Consider the following 18,199-nt stretch of genomic DNA (forward strand, 5'->3'; position numbering starts at 1 on the left):
GCTGGGGACGGGGGTCGCTACTTACCTGTCACACTAGGCGATCCTGCGTCCTCCCGCCCGGCTCCACGCGTCGCTCGTCTCTCCACAGGATGCGCCACAGGAAGCTGACGACGAGAAACAGTCCAGGACGTTCTCGCGCGATCAGCGATAACCAGCGGGGGAGCGGTCGGAGGAAAGTAAAGTATCAGACACAGCGATATCGCTAGCAATATCGCTATAACGTCACAAGTTATAGCAATATTGCTAGCGATATCGCTTAGTGTGACAGTACCTTAAGTGTTCCCTTTATTTTTTTGAGCAGTGTATATACATACTGTGTATATATATATATGTGGGAAAATTGTAAAAATGAATTAGAATTGCATAAGCTTTATTGATGGGAGCTATAGTAATAGAGGATGTAAAACCTCATGGTGGTGAACAGGCTCAGCTTTGGTGGCCAGTCTCAAGGACATTGTAATGGTAACGTCAATCAGGGGCGGGCACAGTGGTTAAGCGCAGGAGTGAGGATAATAGGGTCATTGGTGCCCTGAAAGTTTACTGGCTCTGCTTGAATGGCAAGCCAGTGCATGCCGCCCCTTTATGGCTGTCTGTCCTGGTTCTGTATGTCAGACAGCTGGGGATATCACAGTACTTGTGAATCCCAATGTACTAGCACTTCACCTGACTCCTACTGTGATTGTTTTAATCCTGTGATTTAAATAAAGCTGTGGCCATTTTGACAACCAAAATAATGTGTTGTGTATTTATTCTAGTGCCTAGGTTTACTGTCGTTATGGTGGTTTTAAGATGGAGTGGGGGTCCATCCCATATCCATAAGTCATGCCAAATCCATATGTGCTGGAAGTTTTCTATGTGGATCTCATCTTAAATTCAGAGCGATTTCACATATAAATTAGCGAATGTCACTGCTAATTTACCGCAGATTTCTCTGGTTATTAAAGGGAGCAAAAACCATGGTAAAATTTCATAAAATTCCATCATTGTGGTGTAATTCTGCAGTGTGCCCATTTCTCTGCGCAAAATATTCCGTATTGTAGTATCATTTGATGTATACTACTCAAAAAAATAAAGGGAACACAAACAGCCTGTTGCAAATGGAATAGTGTTCCATTTATTTTTTTGAGCAGTATAGATTTGTGGTGCAGCAAATATGTAGCATATGAACTCAGCTTAATACTCTTTTAATACTAGGTCTATGTCCTGGTGACATTGTTGCAACATTGGCTTTATCCCTTAGTTATGGAAATATGTCAGATTTATTATTTGCCATCAACAAAATAGGAATGGAATATTTGCAAGGCATAAGTCCAAACCCAAATTCAAAAAGTGCAAAAATATTTCTTTTCGGCATTAGATCCCTAGTCAGCGGTCAGACTGTGGCCTGGCAGACCTAGAAGCAGCATACTGTTCTGTACTGCGCTTAATGATTAACCTGAGTTCCTAGCCAAAGTACCACCTGCTGTTGCGGGAGGAATATTTTGGTGCGTGTAAGAAAAACAGGGCAGCAGTTACACAGTACATTTCAATGCAGATATTTTCGTTCCAAGAGATGAGTCAGGACATGATGGCCTATCAGAAGCTCTCTTGTCTATCCTCTCAATGCCATTCATAGCATGGCACAGCGGGGGTTCAAGTGCTAATCCCATTAATGGCGAATCACTCTCTTTTCCTAACAATCTACAGCTTTGGGGTTTTCCTCTTGCCTTGTCTCTGAGCCCATAAAACAGATTGTTCTGTGTAACAACCGAGCTGACAACGCTAATCAAACAGCAGAAATTATTCCTTTTTTTTTTGTTTGCATGGCAGCTAGTAATTTGCATGGAAACTAGCAGCAGGTCGAAGCCAAATGGTTCAAAAATTGTAATAAATCCCAATAGCAAAAATTATTTTTAAATTAATGCATTAGTACATTTAGGTAGAAAAAAAATGTCTCCAATGTGTGATCATATCCTTTAACAATATGTCTGCAGGTTAAAAGTGAACATTTTTTCTCTTATTTTATTCCCACTGCTCCCCTGAGTATTCAGGTTGTTTTATGCATTTTTAAATTTATTATTATTTAGTGCTAATTTTCTTATGGTATTTAGCAAGGAGGTGTGGCTCACAGGATCCTCTGGGGCGTGTCTTTAGACTAATCTGCATTATTACCTTGCGAGAAACACCCTCTTGGTAAAGACCATAAAAAATTGTACTAAATAAAAAAATCTAAAATTGTTTAGAGGATTTTAAAAGAAAAAAAACAAAACAGAGTGAAATAAGCAGTGAGCGTAAAATAAGAGCCAACAAGGCCCACTTTTTACCTTTTCTTCTTTAATTGTTTCTTTAACACAAGTAAAAAGTATTGTATGGAACATCTCGCTATAAATGGACTGACCTCTATCTTTTGTCTACGGCCAGCACGAAACGGCCATTCTATCACCTTTATCCAGAGGAGACTTTTTTGGGGTCACAATTATTGAATTTTGGTTGTAGATATTCAGAAAAATCCCATCATCTCTCTCTGTTTCTCTCCCTCTCTCTGGTCTCTTCTTTACCTGAAGGCAGCCTGTTTTTTTTTTTTCTGCAGACATTACTCTTTGCTCTTTTACAAGTCTGTCATTTTTCAGACAGGAGAATTGTTGTGACAACAGGATGACACCGTTGGATGCAAGAAGAGGAGGAAAAGTGCCGTTGAAAGCTTAAATGAGAAATTCTACCCTGTAAGCCGCATCACATCACATGCAGCGTTGGTAACAATTCAGTATATCAGAACCACTGTGGGTGCCATGTTGGGGTCATAAAGGGATATTTCCAAGATAGCAAGTTAGGGATCCCAGAATTTGGCCTTGGGATTCTGGTATTGTAGGTGTCTGTCCTGTTACATTTTTTTTTACACTGGGACCAAATTACCCCTCTCAACCAAAATCATAGTCCTGTATCTTATACCCACAGCAGAATTCCTTGTTAGCACCATCTCTGGCAACTAGCACCGGGGTACATACCAGGACAACATATCTCTCCGTCTAGCCTTGATTGGACACAGAATTGTTGGTTTATGTGGGGCCTGCCACACCCTTCCAAAAAAAAAAATATAAAAAGTGATCAAAACGTTTCACATACCCCACAATGGCATCTATACAAATGTCAGCTTGGTGCACACAAAACTAGCCCTAAAGACTTCCATTGCTGAAAAAAATACAAAGTCATTTGTCTAAGAAAACACAAAACCAAATTTTTTTTTTACAAAGTTAGGAATTTTTCTATTGCTAAAATCTAAAAGAAATTCCTTGTAAGTCTGGTATCGCTGTAATAGTACTGACCTGGAGAATCATGTTGCCAGTTCATTTTCCATAAAGCAAACCCAAAAAACAGTGGTGCAATTGCAGGTTTTTTCTCATTATTTCACACCACTTCGATTCCCTACCCCATTTTTTGGTAGGTTATATGGTAAAAATAATGGTGTCATTCAAAATTACAACTAATTTCACAAAAAAACCTTCATACAATGATGTCAGCAGTAAGATAAAAACAGTTATGACTCTTGGAAGAAGGGGAGGAAAAAAAACAAAAGCACAAACGCGAAAATTAGCCATAGGGGGAAAGAGGCGAAAGAGCTATTCCCATAGATAGGATATGCCATCACTTTATGATCAGTGGTGGTCAAACCTCTGGGACCCCCACTAATCCTGAGAATGACGTGTACGCAGTACTGTTTTTCGTACACAGTGGCCCCTGGCCTCCCGTCTGTGCAGGCTGCTGCATCGGCCCCATTTACTGGAGTGGGTCTTTTCTTAAGTTCCGCTGGACGCCCGTGTGCAGGAAAAAAACAGGAATTGGACACAGTACATTATCCCCTTCATTCTTAGGATCAATGGGGGTCCCTGAGGTTGGATTGGCAGTGTCCACCATATTCGATGGAAAGTCCCTTTAAGTTGGTAGAGTGCAATAATAACAGGAATCTGATTGGCTGTCAGTTGTCAAATTGGCTCTTTTGGGACAAATCATTGGGCGTAAATGCTCCCTCCCGTGCCAATACATAACCCTTTAATCACCATGACATTTTTCATTGTTTTGCACTTTTGTTTCATAATTTTTTTGCCCCTCAGATGACATTTTATTGATATAACTATAGGTCAGGTATGTCAAACTCAAATACACAGAGGGCCAAAATGAAAAACTTGGACAAAGTTGCGGACATCCTTGATATTTATAAAAAAAAATGTCTACAATTGAAGTTTTGCCTTATCATCAAATATAACGGTGATTTTTTTTTATATGGAAACAAACTTAAAGGGGATGTAAAGAACAAAGCACATTTTAATTAATAGATCTTAGAATAAAATATTAGAAAAATAGAATATGTTATATAAGAGCAGTAAAAAGCATATGGCCAAATGGCCTAATTTAAATATGTAACAGCACAGGATAAAAACCTTGAATAATACAGATAATAAAGTATGATGCAAACAAAAGTATCCCCAAACACAGTATGATACTACCACAGTGAATTCCTCCACATGCACGGTATGATGAAACTGCTGTACCCTCCCCCTCAATTCCTTCAACAAAGACCCCATCACAATATGATTCTCTAACTATAATCCTCATGTAGTCCTCCATACAGTATACTGGCCACAAAAGTGCTCCATACAGTATAATGTCCCCACATATTGCTCCATCAGTATATTGGCCCCACATAGTCCTCCATACAGTATAATGACCACAAAAAGTGCTCTATACAGTATAATGGCCCAACATGGTGCTCTATACAGTATAATGGTCCCATATATTGCTCCATACAGTATAATGGCCCCACATAGTGCTCCACACAGTATAATGCACCCACATAGTGCCCGATACAGAATAATGGGCCCCACAGTGGTCCATACAGTATAGTGGGCCCCACAGTGTTCCATACAGTATAATGGCACTTCAGTGCTCCATACAGTATCATGGCCCCATGTAGTGCTCAATTCAGTATAATTTGTCCTATATAGTGTTCCATGCAATATAAGGCACCCCACATAGTGCTTCTGCCACAGCTCTTGTCTGGTGTCCCAAGACCAGGGGCTCCTTCCCTGTCCTTAACACTAGGGATGCCCTAGCTCGCTCTGTTCCCTGGATTACTTCTGATAGTGAAGACACAGGGGCCAAAGACCTTGACTTAGCTCCTGAATCCGCCCTCAATCTGTACCCTTCCCCCACCCAGGGAAGAGGGGAGTAGTAGTGTACCATAATACACCAACAAGACTAACAAGGTAGTACGAACAGGAATAACAAAAAATACCAAACATACAAATATACACACAGACAACAGAGGTAAACACTGGGGAGTGGAGGATGAGGTTAAACAAAAGTAGGAGAAGAAAGGGAATTATCACACATGCAAAACGTAGCAACAATCACAGATAAATCCTCCAAATGCCTTCTCCAATAACAAACACCAACAACCTCCAGCCATGCATAATAAGCTCTATCTGACAATGAGTGCTAGCCAGGGCCTAGTTTATATAAGACATGGGAGTGTCTAACAGTGCACAGCTGAAAGCCTTAGCTCCAAGAGCTCTCCACAGAGCAGATTAATCCCTGCACTGCCAAAAGAAACTTTTAATATGAAGGTGAAGTGCGTCTAATCAGTGCAGGAGTAGGAGAAATCGGATGCTGCGGTCTTCTGGCTCCTCTCTGTTGTGGTAAACCCATGACAGCTTCATACAGTATAAAGTGCTCCACATAGTTCACCACACAGTACAATGTGCCCAATACAGAATAATGGGTCCACTTAGTGTTCCAAACAGTATAATAGGTCTCACATTAAAAAAATAAGTACTCACCTCTGCTCTGGTCTTTTCATGTTGTCTTCAGATCCTCTGCACAACTCGGTACAGGGGGCATGTTGTAGAGATGAGCGAATTTGTTCGGATTCCGAATACGATCGGCATCGAATATTGTTTTTGCAATATTCGTCGAACACAGCAGAACGTCATTTAGAGTCAGTGGAAGTAGAAATTACCGAATATGTTCAGAACCAATCATTATCATACATTCAGCATGAATAGTGGTCGAATATGGCACAAATATGTCAAAATCAGATTCGGGCACAAAAACCGAACAAATTTGCTCATCTCTAGTAGTGACGTAATCAAGACCATTACACAGAGATGTCAGACGCAGAGGAAGAATTATGGGAGTAGGAGCATCAGCTGATTCTCCCTCCTCCATCATTGCTTTCAACTGTATCTGCATATAGGATGCTAATATAGTTCAAAGTGTGATGCCGGGAGGGGGACCAAGCCAAATGTACTCGGGGAACCCGCTCGCTGTTGCGGGCCAAATATTCTCACCATTTGGGCCAGAGTTTGACCTATGTGCTATTGGGTATATATATAGTGTTTTGATTGAACTTTATTTTAGAGGAGGAGGGAGTGTGACTAATGTACATCTTAAATAATTTTATGCTTTGATAAATCTGACTTTTTCGGACAGGACAATCTTAAATCTGTTTCTCTAATTTTGAATGGGATAGAGTTGGATGATTCACACACACACACACACACACACACACACACACACACACACACACACATACACACGCACACACATACACACACATATACACACACACACGCTATATATAGTTTTCCTGGAAATTAATTAAGTGACTTGATTGGCTGCTAAGGGCAATAGCTAGGGTTTTAGAAATGAGAAACATAAGATGATTGGTCACATCATTGTATAGGAGGTGGAGATGAGATTAGCAACCAATCATAATCAAGGTTTCACATTCCCATTGCAGATTAGAAAATGAAAGCCAGGATCTGATTGGTTGCTATGGGCAACCACTCAGTTTTAATACAGTTATAAAATGGGAATAATAGGACACAATGGGGCGGATTTATGGAAACTATCTAACCTGCAAAACGACGGTTTTAATGTTAGACAGATTTCGTAAATCTGCTCCAATATATAAGAGCAGAGATGCTTATGTATTGTGAGGCAATATGGAATATGTTTAGCATTTCACATTCCTCGCCATTGAATATAATGGCTGCCGTGGCCAACAAAGAGACACCGTGGCCAACAAAGAGACTCAGTGGCCAACAAAGAGATGCCATGGCCAACAAAGGGCCGCTGTGGCCAGCATGGCACAAGTGCACAGTAAGTTAACAGTGTACCAGATCCCTCTTGTATCAAGCCCATTTACCATTAGTCAGACATGAATAGAACAAGATGTATACAAGAACGTTTCATTCATTGACAGCAAGCAGAGATCTAGTAAACAGCAAAATAAGTGATAATATCGGTACTAGGAAGTACCTGTGATAGGTGGGGCCCAGTTGGACATTCTGCACTGAGCTGTCTGTATGCCAACATGATTATGTCTTGAGGGCACAGTGGCGGACATTGACAGCTTGTCACCCCTGTGCAAGAAATGTGTTTGGGGCCCCCCTCTTGCTTGGTACGCTGCTTATGATGAGAGCGTACATAGCAATCACAGGGCCCCCTAGTAAAAGCTCTATTTGGGCCCCCACACCGCTAAAAAAAATATATATATTTATATTTTTTCACTGAGATGGAGATATAAATATATATACTGTATGCATGTGTGTAACAAATATATACATATCCGCTAGCATTGGTTCTGCTGGTTCCAGCGCAGTCAGGTGACAACTAGTGTCAGCTATGTTAGTGAATAGAACACTGCAGACATGGCTGACTCTCTAGTTGGCACATGACAGCAAATGTGCAGAGCGTCTCCTCGTAGTTACGTGATTACTGATGGAATTGGCAGAGCCCAACCATGTATATATTATATTACATTATATGCTTGGTGTCTGTATCTTCTGGTATCTGCTCTACATATACTGTACTTAAACACACACATATACTGTATATACATACACGCATACACCGTACAGACATATACCGTACATACACACATACATATACCGTACATACATATACCGTACATACATATACAGAACATACACACAAATACCGTACATACATACACACGTATACCATACATACACACACATATACCGTACATACATACACACATATACCATACACACATACATATACCATACATACATACACACATATACTGTACATACACACACAGATACACATACATATACCATACATACATACACACATATACCGTACATACACACACACATATACACATATACAAACACATATACCATATATACACACATACACAGATGTACATACACACAGAGGTACACACATACATAGATATACATATATACATGCACACACAGATACACACATATACATATACTGTACATACACACACACATAGATGTACACATATACTGTACACACTAATTTATGACCTCAGGTGATCAGATGAGTCCTGGAACAGGTAGGCATCATAGTTCAACTAGAAAGAGGGCTGCAGAACCCACTGTGGGGGATGGGGACACAGCATGAAGGACTCATATCAGCCCTGTGCTGCAGCTGTGCTGCCCTGTGCATTAACTCTCCTCCCCCGACCTCTTCTCTGAGATGCTGCAGAATGGCACAGTGGAGGGAGCAGAAATCAGAATACACACTGAATACTCACCACTGGGACGTGCCATGCAGGAGGACAGACACGGCAGCCAGTGAGTGCTCTCATCACTGTAATGGGGAAAGCGTTCATTGGCCAGCGTCTCTCTCTGCATGACACATCCCCTTTTTGAACTCCTGAACTCTGTGCTCCATGCTGTCCCCGGCTTTGGGTAGTCTCATGATTACTGGAGGGACTGAGAGGGACCCAATGCTGCATGACACGGGGCCCCTCTCACTCCCGCTCGTAATCTTGACGCAGTGGCCCCATAGCGGCTGCAAACTCTGCCGCTATGGGCAGTACGCCCCTGCCTGCAGGGGCCCCCCTCCACCTTTGGGCCCTGGTGCAGTTGCATCGGCGGTATGCCCGCCCCTGAGAGGGTCATGTGAAGAGTGCAGTGTTAAAGGGATTGTCCACTTCCACTATTTAAATGCTCAAATCCCCTGAGTAAAATAAGAAAAGCTTATACTCATCTCCTGCATCGGCAGCGTCATTTCAGCGATATCTCCCAGCGCTCATGTGACATTTTTATGCCACACATGCAGCCATCAATTGGCTGCAGCACTCAGAAGACACAACAATGTCGGGTAACACACCAGCTATAGCAGCACTGAGATAGCTGGAAAGGCACCGCTGTGAAAAGTTAGTGTACGTTGTTTTTATTTTCTGTGAGTCCCTGAATTGATTATGAGGGGTTGTCCAGTAAGAGACAATCCCTTTAAGAAACTGAACATAGAAACAAAGAAATGTAACTGAAAGCAGCAAATGACCAGGGCCGGCGTTAGGGGCAGGCAGCTGCCAGTGTCGACTCCCCTGCCTCCGCATTGAACTATACCGGCGTCATAGATACCAGTACAGTTCAAAGCAATGATGGAGGAGAGAGCGTCAGCTGACGCTCCCTCTCCCATCATTCCCTGCTCTGCCTCTGACACTGTGGGGGCGGGATGACGTCATCGTGCACTCACTGTGTGAAAGTCAGAGCAGGCTGAGACAGGAGCCAAGAGCAGCGCAGGCACGAGGAGAAGGCGAGGAGTGTTTTTTTTTTATGTAACAGTACTGGACTGTGGGCCATTCTCTGGGGGGGATGCTGGCTGTGCTATATACCATGGTGCTGTGCTATATACCATGGTGCTGTGCTGTATACCATGTGGGGCAGTGCTGCATACCATGGTGCTGTGCTGTATACCATGTGGGACTGTGCTGTATACCATGTGGTGCTGTGCTGTATACCATGTGGTGCTGTGCTGTATACCATGTGGGGCTGTGCTATATATACCATGTGGGGCTGTGCTATACATCATGTGGGGCTGTGCTATATACCATATGGTGCTGTGCTATATACCATGTGGTGCTGTATACCATGGTGTTGTGCTGTATTCCATGTGGTCCTGTGCTATATATCATGTGGTGTTGTGTTATATACCATGTGGGGCTGTGCTGTATACCATGTGGTGCTGTGCTATATACCATGAGGGGCTGTGCTATATACCATGTGGGTCTGTGCTATATACCATGTGGTGCTGTGCTGTATACCATGTGGGGCTGTGCTGTATACTATGTGGTGCTGTGCTATATACCATGTGGTGCTGTGCTATATACCATGTGGGGCTGTGCTATATACCAAGTGGAGCTGTGCTATATACCATGTGGGGCTGTGCTGTATACCATGGGGCTGTGCTATATACCATGTGGGCTGTGCTATATACCATGTGGGGCTGTGTTATATACTATGTGGGCTGTTATATACTACGCGGCTATGTTATATACTTTGTGGCTGTGCTATATACTATGTAATGAAAAAAGAGAAGAGCCAGCACTGCCGGTGGTCAGAACGCATAACATGAGGTGCATATGCACATATCTTACTGCATTCAAAATGAGACATTTAGCAAAATATTGATCAATATATTGAGCCACCCCGCCACGCCAAGGCAATCTCATATGGGGGGTCCTGCTCCATCTGGCTGCACGGGAGTGATGCAGTCATGCTTCAGGTATGGATTGTGTTTGATATGGTCTTGCTTTTAAAACATTTAGGAGGCCGCAATGGCACAGTGAATAAATACAAATGTAGAGTAGGACCCCCCATATGAGATTGCCTTGGCGTGGCGGGGTGGCTCAATATATTGATCAATATTTTGCTAAATGTCTCATTTTGAATGCAGTAAGATATGTGCATATGCACCTCATGTTATGCGTTCTGACCACTGGCAGTGCTGGCTTTTTTCTCTTTTTACTATATACTATGTGGCTGTGTTATATACCATGGGGGGTACATTATACATTATATTCTATGGGGGAGGCTGTGTTATATAATATGGGGGCTACATTATATTCTATGGGGAGGTGGGCTGTATTATATTCTATTCGGGGCTACATGATATTCTATGGGGGGGCTGTATTATATTTATTATATTCTATGGGGGTAATCGCATCATATTCTAAGAGGGGGCTACATTATACTATATGAGGAGGCTACATTGTATTCTATGGGGGGGCTGCATTATATTCTATGGGGGGCTAGATTATATTTTATGGGGGCTTCATTATACTTTATGAGGGGGCTACATTATATTCTATTGGGGCTGCATTATATTCTATGGGGGGCTGCATTATACCCTGAGGGGGCTGCCATATATTCTATGGAGGGGCTGCATTATACTATATGAGAGGGGCTGCATTATATTCTATGGGGGGTTACATTATATTCTGTGGGGTAGCTGCATTATGCTCTAAGGGGTGACTGCATTATACTATAAGAGGGGGACTGCATTATATTCCATGGGGGTTACATTATATTGTATGGCGAGGCTGCATTATACTCTGTGGGGTGGCTGCATTATGCTTTATGGGGTGGCTGCATTATACTATATGTGGGCTGCATTATACTGTATCGAGGACTATGGGGAATACATTATACTATATGAAGAACTATGGGGTGCATTATACTATGGGAAGTGAATTGTACTACATGGATGACTGGCGGTGTAGTATACTATATGGAGCTCTATGAGGAGTGTATTATACTATATGGAGGACTGAGCAGTGTATTTTAATATATGGAGGAGTGTATTATATTATATGGAGGACTGAGTGTATTTTAATATATGGAGGGCTATGAGGAGTATAATATACTATATAGAGGACTATGGGGAGTGTATTATACTATATGGAGGACTGAGGAGTGTATTATACTATATGGAGGACTATGGGGCACATTATATTATATGGAGGACTATGGGGTGCAAACTGTAGATGTGCTGCTGATAACATGATACTGTATGGGGACAGATTGATCGATTAGTGATCGTTCTGTCCCCATCATTCTTTCTCAGACGTGTTGAACGGCTTCAATATTGTCGATCACACTCATTTAGCGTCCTGAACTCAGCGCATGTAAATACAATCGAAATGCTTCTGTGTGATGTGCAATATGTTAGCATTTGGGACCCCATTTTAAACTTTGCCTAGGGCCCCACTTTGCCTTAAACCGGCCCTGCAAATGACATATCACTGGGCGAATGTTCTAAACTGTATTCTGGGTTCGATTTGTCACGAATAGAAAGTGCCCTCCAAAAAACATAATAAATGGAGGCTAGGGATTACAAAACAAACTATTACTCTCGCCTGACCTTTTACCGCCGCTCCCTGCCCAGTCCTACTGTCTTCACTTTGGATCTCCTTTTGACCTCCGGTATTCGGTCTCCTCTTCGGGTCTTCCATGGTGGTCACAAGGAGGACAGCATAGGACATTACCGTGCATTGCATATGACTGTGCAAGGCCTAGTCAGCGATGTGAGGCCTAGTGAGCATTGTGAGGCCTAATCGGAGGCCTAGTCAGCGATGTGAGGCATAATCAGCGATGTGAGGCCTAGTCAGTATTGTGAGGCCTAATCAGCGATGTGAGGCCTAATCAGCGATGTTCAGCCTAGCCAGCAATGAGCGGCCTAGTCAGCGATGTGAGGCCTAGTCAGCTATGTGAGGCCTAGTTAGCGATGTGCGGCCTCGTCAGCGATGTGAGGCCTCGTCAGCGAAGTGAGGCCTAGTCAGCGATGTGAGGCCTAGTTAGCGATGTGCGGCCTAGTCAGCGATGTGAGGCCTAGTCAGCGATGTGAGGCCTAGTCAGCAATGTGAGGCCTAGTCAGCAATGTGAGGCCTAGTCAACAATGTGAGGCCTAGTCAGCAATGTGAGGCCTAGTCAGCACTGTGAGGCCTAGTCAACAATGTGAGGCCTAGTCAGCGATATGCAGCCTAGTCAGCGATGTGAGGCCTAGTCAGCAATGTGAGGCCAAGTCAACAATGTGAGGCCTAGTCAGCAATGTGAGGCCTAGTCAGCACTGTGAGGCCTAGTCAACGATGTGAGGCCTAGTCAGCGATGTGCGGCCTAGTCAGCGATGTGCGGCCTAGTCAGCGATGTGCGGCCTAGTCAGCAGTGCCAGACCCAAAGGGAAGCCCAAAAGGGAAAGAAAATCCAAAGCGAAGACAGCAGGACAAGGCGGGGAGCTGAAACCGTATGACTGGTAAATATCATTTTTCATTAAAAAAAAATATAATTTGTCCACCATTTGCAGTTTTCAAATCCCACAAACTGTGAATTCAGGTGAATTTGAGTTTTTTTATGAAATTCATGATGAATCTGATTGATTTAGAATAGATTTGCTCATTTTCTCACAGCAGCACAGAGCACTTAAGCAGAGCAGTGGGCAGCAGCAGCAGAGCATCTCATGATTATGTTCTGGGGGCCGGATGTTAAATGGCATGGCAAAGTCATGATACGAAGATGAAAATGGAGGAAACGATAGATGCCACCTATCAAGAATGTAAAAATAATTTACCCCAGCAGTATAGAGCACTTCAGGAGAAGAGCTGTCTGCTATTTGGAAAGTAATACCATGATACGATATTGTAGTCAGAGAGGTTGGTGCCTGGGCAGTGTAAGGCCACGTTCACACGTTCAGTATTTGGTCAGTGTTTTACATCAAGTATTTGTAGGCCAAAACCAGGAGTGGGTGAGAAATACAGAAGTGGTGCCCGTGGTTATACTTTTCCTCTGATTGCTCCAGTCATGATATTGGCTTACAAATACTGAGCTAAAATACTGACCAAACACTCAACGTGCGCACATGGCCTTATGGTGTAAAGATCCAACATACTGTACATGGCAGTATTAGGTGCCTTAGCAGCACAGAGAATTTAAGGTTTGGCATATTCTTGGCTTTAGGAAAGCCGTACCCACATGATTATGTTATAGAGGGCAGAGTGACATGATGAGGGCAGTGGTTTCATGTGAAGATGAGTTTTGAGAAGACAGGAGACCTCATACTGCCACAGGAAGCAGTTCCTGACACACAGCAGCACAGAGCACTTCAGCAGAGCAGCGTCCTGATTATGTGGGAGTCAGTACCCCATCAGGATGGTATATGATATGAAGAGGAGAATGGATGTACGTCACAGGTCAAAAATAGGGACGATAAGAAAAATCAGAGGCCACACAGCAGCACAGAGCACTTCAGCAGAGAAGTAGTCTGATCATGTGGGAATCAGTACCCTATATCTTATGATTATGTTCAAAAGCACAAGATGACACAAGATATGAAGATGAGAATTGAGACACATCAGAGACCACACTTTGGGAAAATAAGAAGCACTCTCTCGTAATGTAAAGCAGTCTCTCAACTATACACATGATTAGTTATAAAAAGGTGGGTGGCTAAAGATGTGGGTAGCATCAGAATAGAGACACATGGGAGGCCACAAATGTGGAATAAAAGTAGATGTTGACTCAGCAACACAGAGCACTTCAGGGAAGCAGTGTCACTGCCATAGACCTGCTCATGCATGGAATGAGGGCTAACTCATGCCATATATCAGTAGGTATAATGAATTGGGCTAATACACATTCATCTTGTATTTGGAAATAGGTACTCTGACACCTGCAGGACTACAAGCCCCACAAGCCTTCACTTCCTAGAGGGTAAGCAGCCAGCCAGAAGCAGTGGAGCACTACACTCATCATCCCTTCCAGTCTGTGCTGTGTTACACTGGCATATAACATTACTGTGACATTTATAGGAGCGAATAAAATCAGGAGGTAAACAGCTGGCGCTCATAAGATTGCAAACTGAGACACAAAATACTACAGGTAAATGCCATAGTATTACTTCTTTTTATGTTGTTGAACCATAAATCCCAGTAAAGCCACAAATTGTCACTAAATGCCCGCCCAGTGCCTGATTTTTGTCTCCCTCCGCAACCTTTCATGACCCCTGTGTCAATTCCACATCCTATGTTTGCTAACAATGCAACTCCCCTATATAGGAGAGTATCACACAAAATTTGTGCTGGAACCAACCATGCCTGTTAGTAGCCATATGGGCTGCTGGACAGTGGAGCATGCACAGTGCTTGCAAGCACTTTCCTAATGAGCTTGTAAGCACTGATTTGAAGAGGTCCAGGTCTGCTGGAATGTGCTGTTACCACCTAATCCAGGCCAGTGCAGCGCTCACAAGCTAGACCACAACGATGGTCGGCCTCCAAGGCAACAAGCAGTAAACAAAAGAAAAGGTTAATATCTCAAGGACAGCTGAAAATCTTAAGCAGTAAAATGCAAAAGTGATTGTTTTAACAAGCACTATCCAAAAATATTCATTTATGAGGATGGGGCTAACCTTTTAAAGGGTTATCCTCCAGTTCTTTAATGGATAAAATTGCAAAGTGAATGTAAAAAAACAAGCAACTTTGCAGATTGCTGCATATTAAAAATCTTCTCCATTCTCAATAACAGAGGGATTTTTGTTGTTTACTGCTCATTGGCAACTGCTAAAGACTATGAGCGACAGCTGGTTTCATAAGCAACAAGCGCAATGCTTACAAGCTCTCTCCAATAGAGCTTGTAAACACTTCTCTGATGCTTGCCAGAACTCTGGAGTGCAGTGTTAGCTCCGAGCCAGGCCAGCTCTTCCGATACTGTCGTGGCAAAGCAACCTGTGCTTGCGGCACGGGAGAGTGCACAAATCTGACCAGAGGCGCGACATTGTCAAGGCCTGAGCAGTCAATCATGTGTGCGCCGTTCCGTGGCAAGCAGGAGGATGGGGATCAGTGCGCTCCTGAAATGCAATCATCAGACAACCCCTCTAATTGCTGTTTTAATGAAAGTTTCTGAAATTTTCCAATTTACTTTGCTTTTTCATCCTGCTTATTTTCTGTCAATAAATGGAAAATATCATTTTTCCCATTCAGATCCAGCCTTGCGCACAAAGCTGATGGGATTGTCGTAAATGTTTCTAGTCTGGAGAATGCTCTGTAAACGGATAGTTTTCCCTTTTCTGATACATTATTGTTGCATATTATGAAAACATCCAAGAGATTTGTGCTGCTGATTGTGCGAGGGGCATTTATTTATCTCTCAGGATTGTCAACACTAGTTACAATTGTATCCACCCTTCACCTGGGAGTGTTACTAAGTTTTAGGGTATGTGCTCACGGTGCGGATTCTGTTGCGTTGTACAGTACCTTTATTTCCTATGGAAATTAAAAAACGCTGTGCACATGCTGCGGATTTTTCCGCGCGGTTTTGCTGCGGTTTACAATCCGCAGCATGTCAATTGTTTGGTGCAGAAACGCTGCCGTTTTACACCTCATCCATTATGAGGTGTAAAACCGCAGGGCAAAACCGCAGATAAACCGCAGGACTTTTGTCCTGCGGATTTACCTGCGGTTTTCTCTCCAAAATCCGCACACCAAAAAAACTACGTGTGCACATAGCCTTAGTCCTCTGGGTCAACTCACAGAAAGAATTAAAGTACAAAACCGGAAAACCGGTCACTATTTCACGACAATGAGATTTTCTCAATGAACATATTACAGAGATGATAACATGTAAATATCCAGATCCTGAATGAGACAAGACAATTCCAAGCTGTTGTGGAACTAAAAATCCAAGCATGCAATGCACATACGGAGTATACTAGGGGTTGTAGTTTCATACCAACAGGAAAGTCTAGTTGCAGAGGACTGTATGGGAACAACATATTAATCTGCATCTACGAATGACATAATATCAGATATTATATAATTATATTATATTACTATATAAAATCTGATATAGTAATAGAATATAACATATTTTTATTCATGACATCATATCCATATTCATGCAAAGGTAAAGGGTTAATGATTTACAATACTATTGCCGTAAAGTATACATGTGTATATGAAGAATATGGATGTGGAGGCCCCCTTTAAGTTAGTGTCTCCCATTTAATTTCCCCTTTATTCAGTGTGTGCAGCGGTGTATGTCTTATATTGTCATAATGCGATGCACCCACCATAAAGCTCTTATAAAAGAGGGTATAAGAGGGTGTGCCGAATATGATGCATATGCCCCCTCTTATTTATGAAGTGTAAATGTGGGTCAGCGCCATTTTTAAAAATGTAAACTTTCAGACAAGTCACATTCTGTATGTCTTCCATGAAACTATCTATGGAAAAAATGGAGGCTCCTACCTGCCCTATAACATACCCGTTCTATAATGAGGCATATATATGCACACTTATGTTGTAGCACGTACCCCATGGTCTTGTGTTGTAGCACGTACCCTCACAACAACATCAGAACCTCACTACCAAGCAAGGACTGGTGAGTCAGCAGTCACATTTTTACTTACCAGTCTCTCAGACATATCGGTTTTGTCGTGCTCCGGCAAATGCTGCTCCAGGGCCAACACAATGCAATTGGCAATGATGGTGGCTAAAATCATATATTCAAATGGAGTAAGCACAAGTTAAGGAAATAAATTGACATCTTGTTAAATACATAAACATCAAGACATTGTATCTACAGGACAATCTGATGGGCCCTTGGCTATTAATGGGCCCAATGCATGTGTATGCCATTGGGACATCAGACTGAGAAGTGAAATGTCAGAAGGCGATGGTTGGGGGTCCAGAATTTCAGAATAGCAACAAATCTTGGAATTGTTGCAGAAGAGAAAACTTGGACTCTTACTGCTTCCAAAACTAAAGGGGCGTTGAGAGAAGGGGACAAAGCCTATCAGAGCACATTGGAGATAAGCGTATAGTGTAATTTACAGGGACTTGGGTGCACCATAAAGTGCAGACATCCAATATATTTAAAGTCATGAATCTGAACTTAAACATTCTCTTACATGTGACTTTACCAAATCAAAAGGATTTTAGATTGATGTCCTCTTTAAAGGTATTATTAGCCCCATTTATTAATATCGCTGGACTTTGGCACCGTTGTCAATATTTCCTCATGTACGTTACCTCACGTGGTTAATTGTCACATTGAGGTAAATGGACTTTATCCTTTTTAAGGATGGAAAATATTCATGATACATAGCAACGGCAGGAGCAGATATAGTCCCACAGAATAACCACCATGTATATCACTGTTAAGATATATTCAGTTATTTTATGCTTTATATCTTCTATAATACATAGGATAATTATATAGCATTATATTAAATTGTTATATTAATATAAATCATTATGTTGCACATAGAATGACATATATTACTATACTTTGCCCAATGCTAAAGCGAACAATACCCTACTACACTACAGTATGTTATAGTATATTACATTATAGCATATATTATAGATCATTATATAATGCCA

The 18,199-nt window shown here is 42.3% G+C and overlaps 1 protein-coding gene across 1 annotated transcript in view; it reads right to left on the bottom strand.

Annotated features, from left to right (window-relative positions):
• CACNA1B (calcium voltage-gated channel subunit alpha1 B) overlaps positions 1-18,199 on the bottom strand; it is a 443,201-nt gene that overhangs the window by 422,058 nt on the left and 2,944 nt on the right. The window contains exon 2 of the mRNA XM_073541186.1: positions 17,224-17,329. Coding sequence (XP_073397287.1) covers positions 17,224-17,329 — 106 coding nt within the window. The remainder of the gene's footprint in view (positions 1-17,223; positions 17,330-18,199) is intronic.

This window comes from Dendrobates tinctorius, unplaced genomic scaffold (genome assembly GCF_039654945.1).
Source record: "Dendrobates tinctorius isolate UK_male_01 unplaced genomic scaffold, ASM3965494v1 ptg000120l, whole genome shotgun sequence".
NCBI lineage: Eukaryota > Metazoa > Chordata > Amphibia > Anura > Dendrobatidae > Dendrobates > Dendrobates tinctorius.